This window comes from Arvicanthis niloticus, chromosome 9, assembly GCF_011762505.2.
Source record: "Arvicanthis niloticus isolate mArvNil1 chromosome 9, mArvNil1.pat.X, whole genome shotgun sequence".
Lineage (NCBI taxonomy): Eukaryota > Metazoa > Chordata > Mammalia > Rodentia > Muridae > Arvicanthis > Arvicanthis niloticus.
The window spans coordinates 84,416,247-84,434,229 of NC_047666.1; the positions used below are offsets into that span (position 1 = coordinate 84,416,247).

Below are 17,983 nucleotides of genomic sequence, written 5' to 3' on the forward strand. Positions count from 1 at the left end.
TGAGGAGTGTGGTAGGGTGGCCTTTGTTTAGATCTTTCTATTGATCACTATCTTCTGTTCTCTTATTTACCCCTGGCCTGGCTTTCCACTCTGCCTGCAATTTAGTGCATTACTGGTCTGTGCAAATCTTACCCGAAGCTGTTTCCCAACATGGCCTGAGGTGTAATGAGTGGTTAATGGTGATGTCCTCCAGGGAATCTTGCAGACCAGATGATTTAGGGAGGGCCAGTATAATGTCCTTGAAGCTTTGGTCTGGTCGAAAGTAGGTGCTTATTTAATTAGTTTACTGCCACTTTCTGTGCAGGGCTTAGATGGGTGCAACCTTATTTTCTTCTCACCATGATTCATGAAAAAATGCTTGCTTGTTTTTTACCAGTCAAGAATTAATGTGATTCTCCGTTTTCTTTGGGTTATATTGGCAGTCATGATAATATGCTGGACTTACAAACTTGTCTGTATAGTGTGTGGCTAACTTACTCTCAGTGCCTTCAATATGTGGGTCCTATACTTTAAATATAGGGCCTTGTGTCTCTAAGAAGCTAGCTTGTCATAGAATCTGATGGAGAATGGATTATGTATAGTAATAAATACTGTGCTGGTGTTGAAAGCAAATGTCAGTGGGTCACAGGTCATTTTTCCTGAGCTTGTGGGAAGACTTGACAGACAGGAGATATGTTAATGGGACCTGAAGGGACTGGGTTTTGACTGACAAAGTGAGCCCCTTGGGGTCTGAGGTCTGCTGCAATGTTCTTCCTTGTTACCCACTGGTTTCCACTCAGAGGGTTTGCAAAGTTACTTGTGACTGGTTGTTTTGTTTTTCTAGGAATTTTATTTATTGAATTATGTTTATTAAACCTTTGTAAGCTTAAACTGATTAGTTTTCATATCAAGAGAATTATACTTATTGTTTTTTATGTTTATGCATGTGGTATTTATGTATATGTATGTTGGCAGGGGAATGGGCATGTGTTTGTGAATGTACATATATGTGTGTGCATGTGCTAGAGATAGGTGTCAGGTGTCTTTCTCTTTCAAATTCTACCTCATATATGGAGACAAGGCCTCCCATTTGAAACCCCAGAAGTTTCCTGCTGGGCTAGTCTAGCTAGCCAACTTGCCTCAGGGATTCTCCTGTACCTGGCTTCTGAGCAGTGGGATCGCAGGTGTGTCCTCATACTCTTCAGCACTTACAGAAACACAAGCACTCCAAACCCAAATTCTCACACTTGCATGGCAAGCATCCTACGGATGCACCATCTTCCTAGCTGCATATTTATCATATCTGAGTGATTGCCTCAGGTGGGACCTTTGCATCTATGCTCAGATGGGGCTTCTGTTGTGCTAGGGATGGAGCTGAGGACCTTGTACACTGTAGGCAAGCACTCTGCCATGGGGTTTTACCCCAGCCTTCTTTCTTGCTTTTAAGTATTGAACTTGGCATTTTCCTGCTCAGACCAGAGGCCTGGATACCTGTGTGTAGTTGTCTGTGGCCCTGTGCACGTCTGTGGGGTGAAAGCTAAGCCTTCTGTGTCGTCACTGCTTACACAGTCTACTCACTTGGTACTCACCTATCCTTGACAGGTTCGTGTGGTACCAGTAACTTTTCAGAATCGAATCATCGTCTGTATTGTAGTTAGACTGGGCTTGTCTTTCAGAAGAAACTACATTTTTATTGCTTTTCAAAAATGAGATGTGAAATAACATGTAATTAGAGAATAACAGATGACCTTACCCGGGACCCTGGTCACTGTGTTGAGGCTGTACAAGCAGAGCAGTATTAGAAACCTCTGTTCAGATGACACACTTGTCGGTGCTCGATGTGTGCAGCCCCGTGTGTGTGGAATGAGGATAGGCTTTGCACACTTGATGTTTCTTTGATTTCACAGGTTCCATGTTTGAAACTCGTTAAATCTTAGAAAAGCTGTTCATCTGTCTTCCACAGAGCTTAGCTAGACACAGAGAACATGTATGTGTCTACTCCACAGGTGCCCCTCAAGGCAACAATTCGTTTTTCTGATCTGAGCTCTGAGTGTTTCTGCTGCTGCGTGATAATGCCGCTCGTTTTAGACCTTTCTCCAAGTGGGGTTCTGTGCACACATTTCATGTGTATGTGATTTGTCAGTGTGAGGTCCGGTGTAAGCCAGAGCTTGAGCTGCATGCTTGGCTGAACCTGAGAGTCCAACAGGGTCCCGAGTATCTCTTGAGATGTACCAGCTCTGGTTTCCTGTACCCTCCACCCTCATTTTGCCAAATGTTGTTTCCTTCAGTTCTCGCTGTTACCTGGTACAGATAGATGTTCTCTGCTTTCCTCGCTGGTGGATTTTCAGAGCCACAATCATAGCTTAGATGTCTTTCTTTGTAGCATCAAAGGCTCTTAGAAGTGCTGGACACTGAGAAGGAACTGTTAAGAGAAAAAATCCAGGAAGCTTTGACTCAACAGTCACAGGAGCAGAAGGTAAGGCTTTGGTACTTGCCAGGCTGGGGAGGGAGTGCTATTGCTGCCTTCCCCGCCTGCATCCTCCCTGCTGTCTTCTCATTTGCAGGAATCACTGGGAAAGTGCCTACAGGAGGAAATGCAGAGGAACAAAGAGACACTGGAGTCCGCTGTGAAGGTAGGTGTGCCTATCCAGGCCGTGAGGATATGACCAGCCATAACGCTGGTGTTCTTTCTCCGTGGAATTGCATTCCATCTCATTGACAGAGTAACAGTGTCATTGAACAATGCTTCATTCCAGAATTCCATTTTTCTTCACTTTTTTGACCTACAACATGACCATTCATATTCCTGTTGATTCATTTCTATAACAGGTTGGCATTGAGAGCCTTTGCAACATAGATTATTAGTTACTTCTTTAAAACTAATCATGTTAGGATACTGATACCCACCTCCAGTACAGGGTAGATATCACCAGAGAGACAGGAAGACACAAATAAACAGATATGCTTGTGATTTGAAAGTAGCTTCAGAAACAATCATGTCTGGTTTTTGAATAGCATATGTAATCTCACTTTGTTGTGGTGATCCAAGAACTATTATGATTTTTGTCTTTTCCTTATGAAACCTACAGTTGGATAAAAATACAATACACACCAACAAGGAAATGAGTAATTATCCTGACCGTGTAAGTTATATGTCTGTATCCAGACGTTTCTCAGTAATAACTCACCTTAAAACTGAGCCTTGAGAAGCGGCTAGTCTTTGGAACTGAGTTGGGATCTGTGTGCATAGCTAAGGAGAATGTGGGGACCGTGTCTTAAGTGTGTCATTCTAGGAAATAGGCCTTAGCTGCAGGGAACAGGAGGCTGACCCAGGAGAGCGCTGGTCAGGGCATGGGAGTGTGGAGTGAGGGACAAATGAGTTGCAAGAGAGGAGCTGGAAAGCAAAGTCTACAGGCGTTGGCGCCATTCTAAGGTGAACTCAACAAGTCTGTTAGGACGCGTGCCAAGTTCTGAGTGAGGAGAGTAGACCCAGGAAGAGGAGAAGGTGAAGCCATTTCCTTGAGTGGAGACTGGGGTAGACTGAGCGAAGGTACAAGTTGGGAAGTTCCCATTTGCTTTGCAGGACTTAGGGAGGTGGTGATGGGTTCCTGTGGATGAGTCTGAAGAGCTGCTGTTTGTTACACGGAGATATGCAGAGTCCTGAAGAAGTACAGCCTGGTGATCAGTAATTTCCAACTGTTTTGAAATCATGCATCAGTTACTGGGGTCTTTGAAAATTCAGGAAAACAATTGTGTTGTAACAGACCCGAAAGACATGCTTCAGTTTGCATGTATTTTCCTGATCACAACTAATTTAAGACCTATGCTTTTATGCCTTCTGCTTTACACTAAGGCTTGATTTTTTTAAAGTGTAGTACTGTCAGGGAGCAAGGATGAAAATCTGTATCAAAATAATCGAATGTGCTGTGCCTTTATTTAATATGCATAAAAAGTGTGATATTGGGACTAACCGTGTGGGTTAAGTTTTGTGGCTGGAATTCGGCCTTACTGTTAATGCTTCTACTTCCGGCCTTTTGTTTTGAAGCTTGAGAAAGAAGCGATGAAAGATGTCATTACTAAGGCAGTGGAAGAAGAAAGGGAAAATCTGGAGAAAGTCCATGCTGAAGAAAGGGAAATGTGGAAGACAGAACATGCAAGAGATCAAGAGAGGGTGGCAGAGGCCATCCAGGCCGCTGTGCAGGAGCAGCAGAGAATGAGTCAGGTAAGCAAGTCACTCAGAAGCCTGGTGCCCTGTAGGCCCATCCCTAGCAGGGGAAGGCACTGGCATGAGGTCACTGTAGTTCACAGGGGTCAGTTCACATCCCAGTGTTTATATTCTGACCTATTCTCTTAAATACTTCAATAATTTCTATCTTTCCTCGTATAAAGAATCCTGTGACATATTTTGCCTTTTGCCTCTATTTTGGCTGGATCAGAATCCATGTTGTTTCCATTTTATCATCCTATGTTAAGCTTCCCCTCATTTGTTTCTTCATTCTCTTTCTTCCCCTCCCACCATTGACACATACACACATGCATGAGTGCAGAAATCGGTGCACACTGACGCAGTGAATAACATATTTGGTTAGAAACAGTGAGAGTCAAATAAATTATGTCTGACTTATATACCTATGCACCTTGAGTTGGCAGCAGTGGCTAACACAACCTCACAATTGTCCCCATGGTCCCATGAGAGGAAAGCCTCAGTGAACCAGCTTGTCCTACAGAGCAGGCTCTGCCCACTGGTCTTCCCAAGCTTCATCTTCGCAGTGGAGCTTGCTTGCCGTGTTTCACAGTGATCCAGGCTTTGTGTGGGCCTTTGTACAAGTATACGAAGGCAAGGACAACCCTCACAGAAGCCTGTTTTCTGTGCAGGTTGCCAGGCATCTATAAGGTGTAGCACAACATACCTTATACTTTAAAACGTGTCCCCTCCAAAGCTGGGCATGGTCCTGCCCACCTGTAATCCAAGCACTCAGGAAATAGAAGCAAGAAGATCAGCAGTTGAAGACTGGCCTCAGTAATATAGCAAGTTTGAGTCCAGCCTGGGCTACAACGAACCTTGTCTCAAACAAAACAAGGCACAAGCATCAGAAAATGTGTCCCCTGTAAGTTGAGAATGAACTGAAGATTCTTAGAAACGTAGAGTTTTGGTAGAAGCTATGTGAGTGGAAACTACTTTGGTTGCACTGGGCAGGGAGCTGTGGGCAGAGAGTGGCCATGAGTGAGCTGGCCTGTCAGATATGCGCAGTCTTTGTAAACAGTTCTCATTTCCACATGTTGACTTCAGCGTAGTCATCAACTGCAGCTCCACTGCTTAAAGCCTACGCTCCCGCTCAAGGGAACTGAAAACGGTGTTTGTGGAAAGCTCTGTGATGCTCACACCCTCCCTGGTTATTTATGGTAATCATTAAGTAGCTGAACTCAAACATGCACTCCACTCTGTTGTAGCAGTAGCTGATGTGGCTGTTTCTCCCTCGTGCCTCTTTTATTTCTTTAGATACAGGAATAGAAAAACACTAACCCAACCTTTTCAGCGGAGATGGCGAGGAAGCAAAGGCGTCATGTCAAGTGTTGGTCATGTCAGCTGCCACGTTTAGTGGTCATGTCAAGTGGTCGATGGTCACTTGGCAGGAGAAAATAAATCTGCAGAGGTGTGAAGAGCTTGCTGTGAACAGGAGAGTGTCTCAGGAGAACGAGCCAGAGACATACTTGGCTTAGCTGGAACAGTGCTATTATTTGAGAATAAACAGGTTAGGAGAACAGTAGAGCAGGCACAGTCCAGAAACCCCAGTCACGCCTGGAATTGATACATATTTTCATCATTGACAGTATATAGAGACAGGCAGCCCTGTGCACCTCCAGACTTCCAGTCTGTATTCTCTGGAAGGGGCCTAAGAAGTCGGGAATTTATTAAAATTACACAAAAATGCACATTTATGCAGATTCTTCTGCAAAGACAATTTATACTTTTATTAAATTCTTAAAAGAATTTTAATTAAGAACTTTTAAAAAATATTACAATTGGCTTCCCATTGTCTTCTGAACTTTCTATGTAAAATTTAGTACAAATTGATTAAATACTTAAATTATAAATTATACCTATCTAAAAAGGAATTTGGTAAATATTAACATTCTTTGAAAAGAAGACCCCAAGCAGGCCTGTTAGAGTGGTGGATTAAGTGTAACTAGGATAGTTTCATAAAAGTAGGAAAACTTTAGCAAAAATTATCAAACTCATATTTTTCCAAATTTTTTAACTGTCAATGTTTATTCAAAGATGGTTGAATATTACTAAGCTAGCTTCATAAAATTTCAACCCGCTGTCTTCTCATTCCCATCTTCCTAGCTGCAAGTTTGGACAGGGCATTAAATATGAAAACCTATTCCAGGGCCCTGAAGAGGTGCAGTGCTTGCAGCCTTGCAGGCGCTTGCTTCACGCCTGTGGATTATTTCTGTTACTGGCTCTGCAGCTTCCTGGGAAACCTGCTGTTTGTCTCTATTGTTCAGTGTAGTATTTTTATTAATTCTTTGAGAATTTCATACATGAATACTCTATATTTTGGTCATATTCCCACTCCTGCCCTCCCCACTGCCCCAGTGGAGCTCTGTGTCTAAGAGCTCTGTGTCAGTGACAGAAAATGGTGATTGTTATCATTTCCGCTACAGAAATACCTGTCGGGGCAAAGTAGGGGCTGGTAAAAACTTAAAAGGAAAGATGTAGGGAAAAACTCATTCTCCATAAATGGCTTTGAGAAGCTCTGTCTTCTTGAGGGTCACTCACATCCTGAGAAGGTCCCGTGGCTTACGCACTCACGTGGCTAAGATTCAGAAAGTAAAGACTTAGGTACAGAATTGTAACGACTGTGTCCAGGTTGCCCAGCAACAGAACATTCCAGAAAAGGGTGGAAAACTCAGTGGCTCAAAAGAGCAAGGAAATCTATGTTCTCGCCACAGCAGACCACTGATCTAAAGTACAGTGGTTCAAGAGAGTAAGAAAATCTGTGCCCCTCCCCCAGCAGACCACTGATCATCTAAAGCACTAATAAGGAACTTTAGTAACAAAAGGAGGAATACTGCAGGCTTTACAGAATTAAAGTTCTGCAGTTACCTCACAGGACATCACAAACAAACAATATTTTAGCAGTCACATGACAGGGAGTTAATTCAGAGGGACAGAAAAGATCTGTTTCTGGGGCTGTTTTGTATTATTTAAAATGTGCGTTGTTTGGAAACTAAATATAAAATTCAAAGAAAGAGAAAAATATAGTCCATACATAGGCAGACAATTAGTAAGTAATTCCTAGTTATGGCTTAAAAGACTTAAGACTTTACTCTGCACCACAAGGAGGAGATGGTTTTCTCAGTCTGTAAGCCACTGTCTTCTGTATCACGCATGCCTGGGCCCCTCTAAAATCACAGTTCTTTCGAAGGCTGCTTGTGAGCTTTGAGATTGGTGTCTTCTGCTCTCAATACCCAGAGCCTGTGTGCTGCAGCTACGCCAGACTCCCCGCTGCTCCTGTGAGTACTGACACCCAGATTGCGTGTCCCCACCTTACTTTCTCTCATAACCTGTATCGATTCCTGTGTTTACACAATTGACTGACCTTTTGTGAGAGCTTTGTGTCTAACCTCTGCCCACTCCTGTATCTCCTAGGAGGTTCAAGTAGTGTCTAGTCACCAAATGTGTCCCAGAAAAAGTTGTGTCCTAAGATAAGCCAGGAACTGATGTTTCCTATAGTGAACCCTATGTGAGTGGCTGTCTGACCTCACGGATCCTGTGTGATCATCCACTGTACCATTGGGTGGGTGGGTTGGTTGGTTGGTTGACAGGATCAGGTATCACATAGAGATCTCTTGTAGAAATTTCTGTGTGTCTTATGCTACAGCCATTCACTGACACAGATGTGCCCTTAAAACCAATCAGTGTCCGCAGGTTTCTGCTGTTCACAGCTAGACTTGTTTCTTCAACTCTGCCTTAGCTCTTGATGTAGTCTCCTCTTGAGAGTAACCAGGCTTTATCTACTAGCCACACATTCTCTCAGTCCTTTCTCTGTTTGTGTGTGTGTGTGTGTGTGTGTGTGTGTGTGTGTAGACCCGGGAGCTGCCTTAGAGGTGATTTTGAGACTCATCTATGCTGACTGTTCTATGACTGAGCTGACCATGCTCCCAGTACCTGTACACAGTTCCTGTTCCTTGGCCTGTCTTCCTATGATACCCATCCTTGCAGGGTAAGATGAGGCCTCCTTGGAGTCAGGGATATGGTTCACCTTTCACAGACCTGTCAGCCATTCCTGTGGATCGTGGATTCTCTATCAGATAAATCAACTATTTCCATATCAGTAGAATGGGTCTCAGATTTATTGTGTCTCTCTGTCTGGGACCTGGCTCTGTGTTGATTTTTCTTGATGTTTCGACTTTGTGTTTGCATTAGCAAAACCAGCTACCTCCACAGATCTTCCTCAGACAGTAGCCTGGTCAGAGATGAGCAGAGCCTCTGAGAACCTCCACGATGTGTATTCTGTCAGCTTCAGCTGTCTGATCACCTTCCCCAGGGCCCCAGTAGTGTAGAGGCCAGCCCCGCAGGCATCCCTGTGAAGGTGAGGCCAGCCCCGCAGGCATCCCTGTGAAGGTGAAGCTTTAATGTAACTCTTCTGCTCCCTTGAAGAAGCATGAAGTTCTGTCAGTGGGCAGAGCTAGACAGCTCATGTGCTCACGTGATGCGCTTTGTCCTTGCTCGTTCAGAGCACCCTTTACCCTGTCCTGTCTTACCACAGGTGACACAGAACCCAGAGCCATGAGCACCCACAGAGAGATCAGTGAGGCAGTCCCTCAGCAGATTTTTGTTTTGGGGTTTGGTTTTGTTTTGTTTGGTTTTGTTTAGCAAAGAGCTTGATGTGACTGTGTCCAGGGAGCTCTGATGTGCCTGGGTCTGGGCTCACACAGGGAATGTCTAAGTGTCTGGCTTCTCATGAGGGGTGTCTACTTCTGTGGCTGGCTAGTCTGTGTGTTCATAGGAAGAGGTCACCGAAGCTTCCTTCTCTACTCTTGCTGGCATCATCTTATGTGACCATAGTTGAATTTTTTTCCCCTCAAATTCTCAATATAAAGAAAAAAGTAAATAATAAATTGATCTGGTAAAATAACTAAAAGAAATAAATTTATTATAGGTATAAAGTACCAGCTATAAGAAAAATAGACATTTAGACAATGGCATGCAGTACCTGACACTGAAGAATAGATTTTTCTGGAAGATTCTTCCTGTGACCTCTTTGTATTGAAATCAGAGTTTTATTGTTGTTTTAGAGACAAGTTTTCATGCAGAGAGCTGGAATCACACTCAATGAATAGCTAAGGATGGCCTTGAGCCTCCTGCCTCTGCATCCTGAGTGCTGGGATTCCAGGCACATCTGTCACACTGCCCTTATCCCAAATTTTTCAATAAATTTGTAGGCATCACATTATGAATTAATTGCACTCCCCAGAGAAAACTAGTTGAAAAAAAAAGCAATGAGTTATTATAAACTGCCCTAAAATTTTTCCTAGGAGTTTAATTAATTTTTCTAAGTGAGTTATGTGGTTAGGCCAGAAATATAATTTATAAATAGACTTCCCCTTGGTTTATTAGTGATAGGAATCTGAAATCTTCCCTGCTTTCTGTTCCTACCCTGGAGCACTGTAGCTGTGCCTTTTAGATTTATAAGTGATGTCCTTGTTCTCCTTAGGAAAGTCCCTCAAATGTGAAGTCTCACTAAAGTTGATGAGACATTGTTGTATCTTACAGCACGGAGCACAGTGGTGCTCTTCACGCTCTGGATCATTTGGTTGGTTTTATTCTCCGTGATTTTATAGGCTATTCTAGACAAAAGAAGCCACTGTAAGGATTTGGAGGAGAAATAGAGGGATGGCTTCCTGTAGGAAGTAGAAGCCTTGTGAGGAGTTGGCTGTGGTTGTCCTGACATGATCAGTGACTGGATCGTCAGCTCCAGTGAGCCGCAGCTATTTTCTGGTCAGTTGCTGCTGTGTCTGACTTGACTTGTGAAGCAGGTACTGCCATCGCCCCCGTGTGTGCTCCTTATGTGGGTTCCTGTCTGTGCATGTGGAAGCTGGGGATCAGCCATCTTATTTCTTGGTTTTTCTCCCCACTTCCCTTCAAGATGGACTATTTCTCTGGAATCTGGGATCCCTGATTAGGCCTGGGGTGACTGTGGTAACTGCCCAGAGACCCCTGTCTGTCCCCACATGCTGAGATTAAAGCATGCCTTACTATGCTCAGATCTTTACTTGGGTTCTGCAGATGGAACCTCTGTAAACTTTACATCCTCAGGCTTACTGAGCCGTCACTCCAGCCCTGCTCTTCCTATACCACCATGAAGATGCAGAGGTTCTATAGCTAGTCACAGTGGGCACTGACCTTGTCAGGTTCAGGCTGCCTGTCTGTAGAGGCCTTGAAGTTTGCCACCCCACTTCCCTCACTTCTCCACCCCAAGGTTCCCATCTTAGTATAAAATGCACATTCATCTTAGATAGAAATAGATAACTGCGTAAGAAAACCCTTAACGGGACAACATTCTCACACTGCTCTCCAATCCTGGCATTTTTGCTGAGCACAGAACCGACCACATATTGTCACTTGTAAAGTAGGTTTGGGTACACAGAGCTGAACACAGTAGGCAAGTCTGTTGGCCCTTGTGAAGTGTAAGCTCAGTTGAGAAGGAGCCGTGGTAAACAAGCTGAGTTTAATGTGGCGTTGTGAGCTGTGAAGGGTAAGAAAAGCATTACGACTGCGTGTCTGACAGAGTCACTGGTGGAGAGGTCCGTGGATACAGGAAGGAAGCCAGAGTCGGGGAATTAATATGCAGGCTATATGGTGCCACTCAGAAAATCCTGAGGAGAGAGCTGTGACAGGGGTTAGACAGTGGTTCCCAGGGCTGTAGGAGCTCTAGTCAGGTGATAATTAAACTGAATTGTAGTGGTGGTTACATTTGGCCAGACCTATCAATCATCAGAACCATTTCCTAGAATATTGTGGTTTAAGAACAAATTCCTATTACAATAAAATTTTGAGAAAGCATCAAGTTTTGTTTCGATTAAGAATCTGCTTTGAATTAGTATGTGATGCCTGTTGATAAGCTATAGATACTCCTAGAGAAGAGGTCAGGTAGCTGGAGACACAGACTCACTACATCGCACTATCAAGGCATCTGTGCACCCATGGCTGTTGACTGTACTATCACGAGAAAGTGGAATTCACCTTGGTGTCCATCAGCAGATGATGGATGATGGACATGTATGGGAAACACAATAGCATTTTACTCAGCTGCACAGATGGAATTAGCAGGAAGACAGATGGATCTGGAAAGCAGTATATTAACTGGGGAGACCCAAACTCAGACCAGACCAAGCCACACCCCAAGATGCAAGTGCTCACATTTGTGACTGTGTGGATCCTAGATCATTCTGTTAATATGAATGTGTGTGATGGACAGGAGGAAGAGTGAGTAGAGGTGACATGAGGGTAAAAAGCTGCCAAGAGGACTGAGGGAAGAGTAGGAAGCTGTGGGGAGGGGAAGGGTGGGCACCAGGCCACACAGAAGACAGTGCCGTTAACTCTGGTGTTGTTGCAGAACAGTGTGAGGATCCTGTGTACTTAGACCCTGAAGCCCCATCTGACACTGTTTCCTGATGGCTCATAACCAAGCACAGACACTATAATTTGGGCCTGTGTTTTCTCAGAAGCCACAGGTATTATAATCAGGACCTAAATTTTCTTGAAGAAATTGAACATTGCTACTTAACCAATCTTTAGAAGGAAATGACACTCCTGTCCAAGCTTCCCAAGCAAGATAGTTCCCCAACCCCACACCTCCTCTGTACTGCTATCTTGGATTTTGATTCGTTCATTTATTTTATAGTTTTTACTGAAGTATTTGGTAGGAACTTCATTTGTAACAGACAAAGTTTAGTGACATTCTTAATTGTCAAGAGTATAGCATCCAGAAAGAAACCTTAGCTTCTTGCACCTCTATGGCAGCTGCCTATTTTATTCAAAGAGAAACCTATTTCACCTTATGCATGCAGGTTAGGATTCATCCCAGATTGCCCATCTACCATCCCCATTTCCATGCCTCTTTAATCATAACAAACTTGACATTGTGCCTGAAAAGTAACCCATTGAAAATGTAAGCTCCTTGCTGGTGTAGTAGTGCCCACCTACAGTCCCGGCACTTGGGAAATGCAAACAGGAGGGTGGGGGTTCAAAGCCATCCTCCAGTACATGACACACTCAAAAGTCAAGAGCAAAGTAAATAATAAATAAATCAATAAGAATAGAATATTACTCTATACATATTATTCCCTCTAGCCTGTCATTGCCTTTTCTTTTCAATTTTCATTTCATGTGCATGAGTGTTGAGTTTTCATGTATGTCAGCGCTCATCATGCCTTCCTGTTGCCTGTTGTGTTTTCTCAGAACATGTTGGTAGTTAGGTGAGGCCATTGCATCCCTTGCACTGGAGTGACAGATGGTTGTGAATGGCTGTATGGGTGCTGGGAATTGAACCAGGGGATTAAGCAAGTACTTTCCAAGAGCAGCTGCAGGTGGAAACATGGACAGTGGAGACTCTACTCTCTGGGCTCCAGGTGCAACAGAAGCCCTTGGTAATCACACTCGATGTCATCACGTGGCCAGTGTCCCGAAAGCTTGAATGAGGACAAACTAGAATGGATGACTGCTAATGGGAGCTAAGCACCCAAGGTCTTGTTCAAGAGGTAGCCTTGAATATTATGCACCCTAACAGGAGCATTGCGAACGCTTTCTGGAAATGGCTGGGTGTTTAACAGGAAGGAAGATGGCTGCCTGGCTCTTGTGGTGGCAACTGAAATGGGGGAGGATGAACAAACAAGCATGGAAGAAGACAAACCTGGACAAACATGTTGGGAAGAATAAACCTGGTAACTGGGAAAAGGATAAACCCATACCTCTAAGATCTGCATTTTGGCTGGGACTTGAGGTGTGGCATTTAAGTGCATCCTTCTTGTCCCAGCTTACATCTGAAGCAGAAAAGAGATGTTAATGCATTGAAAATTCAGGATGATCTAATGGTGCCATGCTTTGTGTCTGTAGGAACTATCATCTCTGTGGCATTTCTATGTATCTGAAATTGTTGAGACCTCTAGAATCAGGCATACACCTTCAGTGGAAAGAGTGTGTAGTAGAGTGGGCGCCATTTTCCCCTCTCAAAGCCCCAAGCCAATGTGAGGATGCCAAAGAGAGTTTCCAGTTGGGGGTCCCCAGGGAGACGCCATAGAGGGAAGGTTTGGCTCCTAAACTGAACAAAAGACTGCAAGAAAGGAGAAAGCAAAGGTCTGGAAATCAGGAGCAGGAGCCCTGTTGAAACTTAGCTGTTCTCCTGAAGCAGAGTGGGCCAGCAAAGGCAAGTGTCTGTGCTGAGTGTTGAGGACCCTGCCCTCTCCAGCAACCCCCATCTCAGTTTTCAGAAGGCTGAGGGCCATGGGAAATGAAAGATATTTTTTTTTTCTTGAGGAATCTGGACAGTCAAGATAAAAGACCCAAGTACATTCTTATAAGAAATGGCCCCAAGGAAACAAGGTGGCCAGATTGCTCTGTTCTTAAGGCCTGGGCATAGGCTGCAGCTGCAAGTAGAAGGCTGTTAACCTTCTTTAGTGTGCAACGCTTTAAACACAGCAGAGTCAAGTATGAACAGAGATGGTCGCTCATGAGCACAAAGAGTGAAGGAAAGATTTGGGGAAGATAAGAAGTTATTAAAAGCTCCCCTTGATTCATCAGACAGAGCTGTACACACCAAATAAAGAAGAGTCTGTATTTCTTTTAAGTTTTTTTCATTTTAATTTTATTGTATGGGTGTTTTGCCTTCATACATGTCTGTATACAAGTATGTGTGATACTCACGGAGGCCAGAAAAAAATGCCAGGTCCATGAAACTGCAGTCACAGATAGTTGGTGGCTGCCATGTCTATGCTGGGAATTGAACATGGGTCCTCTGGAAGAGCAGCCAGTATTTTTAACTGCTGAGCCATCTCTCCAATCCAGGAGGCTGTATTTTTAAAGCAAGAAAATAAGAACACATATTAAAAATATTAAACTCAGGAGTCAAAAGACAAAGTTGCAGGTGTCTTCCAGGGAGGAAGATAGACATACAGATATGACCAATCTGGTCCCTCTGCCTGCCACCATCACCTCAGCCTGCCACCGTCAGCAAACCCACAAGCCCAACTTCAGAAGCATGGCCTGAGATCCCTTCTTGCCCTTGAGACACCTTTGCTGGATAAGTGTGGCTGCCTTCCCTCATCAAATAAGGCTCTATTTATAGCAAGTGGAGAGCATCCCAGAAAATCCATAACTGGACCCACCGTGGTGACTAGCCGATTGTGGGGAGCCCAACTCCCGTGGACACGTCTGTATCACAGCTCCTCCATCCAAGGCTCAGGCAACGCCATGGAAGCGGGGCAGGAAGAGTGTGAGAGCCAGAGTCCCAGGTGTGACGCTCCGAGCTCCCGACCAGCGGGAAGAAAGACACGCACAACAGTTCCTTCCAACAGCAATTTACTCAGGCCTTGAAAGAAATGGGTGAGCCCCGGGCGATCTGATGGCTCCCTCCTCCTCCTAGGGTGAGCCTTATATCCCTGAAATGACGTCCCAGCACGCCACATCACGCCACTGCAAGCCATAGGCTCGGGCCCAGAAACGTCAGGTCAGGCGATTGCTAAGTCCTCCCATCTCTCCGCCCAGCCAGGAGTTGTACAGCTCTGGCGCGCATCCGACAGGCGCCATCTTTAGGGCGCGTGGTGTCGGTGTGGCTCTCCACACCCAGGGACCCTGATGTGAAGCAGTCTCTTCCCTCCTAGGAAAGGCTGCACAGACAAGGCCAAGGCAATGGCAGTGTCAGTAGAGGGTGCTGCAATGGAGGCTGGAGAATCCTCATAGGTCCCACCCTGAGACAAGAACTACAAGCAACTAATGACTTCTAGGGGAAGGAGAGAAAGCGCCTTTTAGGGATGGGTTATGTTCCTGGATGTCCAGTGCATAGTGGTCAGCCCTGAAACCGTATCCACACAAACAAAAACAGACTCAACGTAGTAGTTATATGTGTATATTTACCTACATATAACATAGGTGTATGCAGTGATAATAAAGAAGCTGTCAGTTTGGGAATATGGGGAGGATAAAGACGGACAGGTTATAGATGGTGCTCTAGAGAAGAAACATGATGATATAATTATACTTTAATTAAAATGTATAAAATGTAAAAATAGGAATGCTAGTTTAAAAAGATAAGATAATTCTGTGCAGGTATAGAGAAGAACCAGACAGTCCATCAAAAGGCCCTGTAGCTTTATGGAACTCAGAGCAATTGAAACTGGGTAGTTGTGACTCTGTAGTGATTTTTTAAAATAACTTTATTAAATCCAGAATTAAAATGTGCAGCTTTCTTGATTATTAAAGCCCGTGTTTGGATCAGCCCATAGCTAGGTTCATAATAAAACTTTTGGGAAGTGAAGAAAATATGTAAGTATTCTCTTAGACTCCCGACTTTCTAATAGTGCCACTCTCTGGTCAGAGTATATAGGAACCATCACAGTTGTTGAGATTCTAGTACAATGGGGATTTTCTATAACATTGGTGGAAATCAATATATCAATAATCAAATAATATATCAATAAGAGGCTAGTTTGTTTTTTAACCAGTGCAGACTGTCTGTTGCAAAGAATAAGATTCTCTCCTGAGGATAGCATTTTGCTTATGTGTAATTCAGGGTCCACTGTCCCCATCATCTAGGTTGCCAGTGCTTATTCCTGCCTCACACGTCACCAAGCTTCTGAGCTGATGGAGAGTTCTGGTTCCTGAGTGGCGTCTCTAGAGCCCCCTGTGTCCTCTAGATGTTCTCCTTCTGGCATTCAGTGCCAGTGCAGATTAATTCAAACTCAAGATGGCCTAAAAGGCTATTTATTGCCTTATAGTACATGGATTTTGACATACACAATTTTCTTTTTCCTCAATTAGTGTCTAGAAAACCCTTCTCAACCATAGTTTGAACTTTAAGTTTGTGCAGAAATGGAAGTTTATTGACACACAGAGAAGTACAAAAAATACCTGTGACTCTGTTTATACACTGCTAGCTGCAGCTCAGCCTGTGAGACATTTTATACTGCAATGATTTTACTTTGCAATAGGGGAAGTAAGCCTGGGGCAGCCAGCGCTTTGCATCAGGCCACACCCACAGCTCTCCTCTCACTTATTTTAAGACAAGGGCCCACCACATTTTTCAGGCTGGCCTTGAACTCAGCTCCTCCTGCCAGAGACACCGTGTTTTATTGTTAGTAGACACATAATAAATCCACATACAGTTATAGTGGGATCAAATGTCTCAATACATGTATATTGTGTGTTAAATTGGGGTATCTGACATACTCCTCTCATTCTTACATTTGTCTTTATTTTGAACGATCCAATTCAATATTTTCACTGTAGTCACCTCACTGTACTGTAGTAACTCAGAACTCTCTCCTCCTTGAAAACAGTCTCCTTCCATATCCAAGACACACGTGTGTGTGTGAGTGAGTGTGATGGAACTAATCCCCAAAATTATGAAAAGAAAACAAAAGTTACTTCACTGATTTGGAGGCTGAAAGTCCAGCAAAGGCAGTATTGCCATTTGTCTCCAATGAGGCCTCTGGGTTCTGTCACTGCAGGCCAGTGGCAGAACAACAGTGGTTATGTAAAAGCAAGTTTCATTATGAACCTAGCTATGGGCTGATCCAAACATGGGCTTTAATAATCAAGAAAGCTGCACATTTTAATTCTGGATTTAATAAAGTTATTTTAAAAAATCACTACAGAGTCACAACTACCCAGTTTCAATTGCTCTGAGTTCCATAAAGCTATACTCAACTCTCATAGTCACTTGCTTTCTATGCCTTTCTGCAAACGTGTAGCTTTTAGAATAATGATTAATTGCATTAAATAGGCATAGAAATAAAAAGAATAAGTCATGCATTTACTCTGAAACCTTAACCGTACATTAAATGTGGCTTACTAATTAAGAACTGGTAAAAGAAATGAGTCTTTACACGATTGTATAAAGGAATACAGGTCATACAGTAAAAGAATATAAGCCTAAAACAATACTGGGAGTCTGTTTCAGGTGAAAACTTTCAGAGATAGAATGTGCAGTGTAGTCCTATCTGTGTGTGTCCAGTCCCCTTCATGCTCTGTATTCATGTGTGCATATTTACACTTTTGGATGTTTACAGGCTTACATGCATGTGCTTACATGTTTGTACATGTATCACTGTATGCTCATTTCCTACATTCTACAGAATTTCTACAGTAAAGAAACTTGTAACAGTGAATTGTTATTTTATATTTTCTGTGTCATTCATACATGTCTAAACTGTTTGAGAAAACACACAGAGACCTTACGGTGGAAAGAGCCGTCAAGAATCAGAAATGATGAGAACACTCATGGGTGCTGTTACCCAATGAGTCACACACCACTTTTTTATTTTATTTACTTTAAACTACAAATTTAACAATAAAGCACTATTTTGCAGAAAATATTGTTGCTTTCTGAAAAGTCTGTTTGCCCTTCTTGGAATCATAGCTATCAATAAGGCAATGAGGTCCTCTTCCCTCGCTAGAGCGCTCATTTCAGATAGCAGCCAACAGTGGGGATTCTTAGCTGGTGTTCAGCTATCAGCATCTTGACCTGGCTAAGGTAGCTATAACTTAGTACCCAGACCACACCTGATGACTGTGTTGGACAGAGCTCAATATGGGTGAAGCCACTGGACTTCAGGATGTTCTTAGAAGAGTACGTGTTGAGTTTGAAGTCTTGTGTGGATACAGAGAACAAGGAGGCAGTCTGATGGAAAGAAAGCAGGAAGGACAGGCCACAGAGGAACCAATTGGCCTCTCTTATCCTCGCTGTGTCCTGCAGGAAATAACTAATTCTGTTTCTCT

At 43.6% G+C, this 17,983-nt stretch overlaps 1 protein-coding gene across 6 annotated transcripts in view; it reads left to right on the plus strand.

Annotated features, from left to right (window-relative positions):
• The window catches only part of Ccdc91 (coiled-coil domain containing 91), a 148,453-nt gene that overhangs the window by 101,572 nt on the left and 28,898 nt on the right, over window positions 1-17,983 (plus strand). For all 6 annotated transcript variants that reach the window (XM_034512084.2, XM_034512081.2, XM_076940910.1 and 3 more), the window contains 3 exons: window positions 2,363-2,455; window positions 2,544-2,612; window positions 4,025-4,201. In XM_034512084.2, coding sequence (XP_034367975.1) covers window positions 2,363-2,455; window positions 2,544-2,612; window positions 4,025-4,201 — 339 coding nt within the window. The remainder of the gene's footprint in view (window positions 1-2,362; window positions 2,456-2,543; window positions 2,613-4,024; window positions 4,202-17,983) is intronic.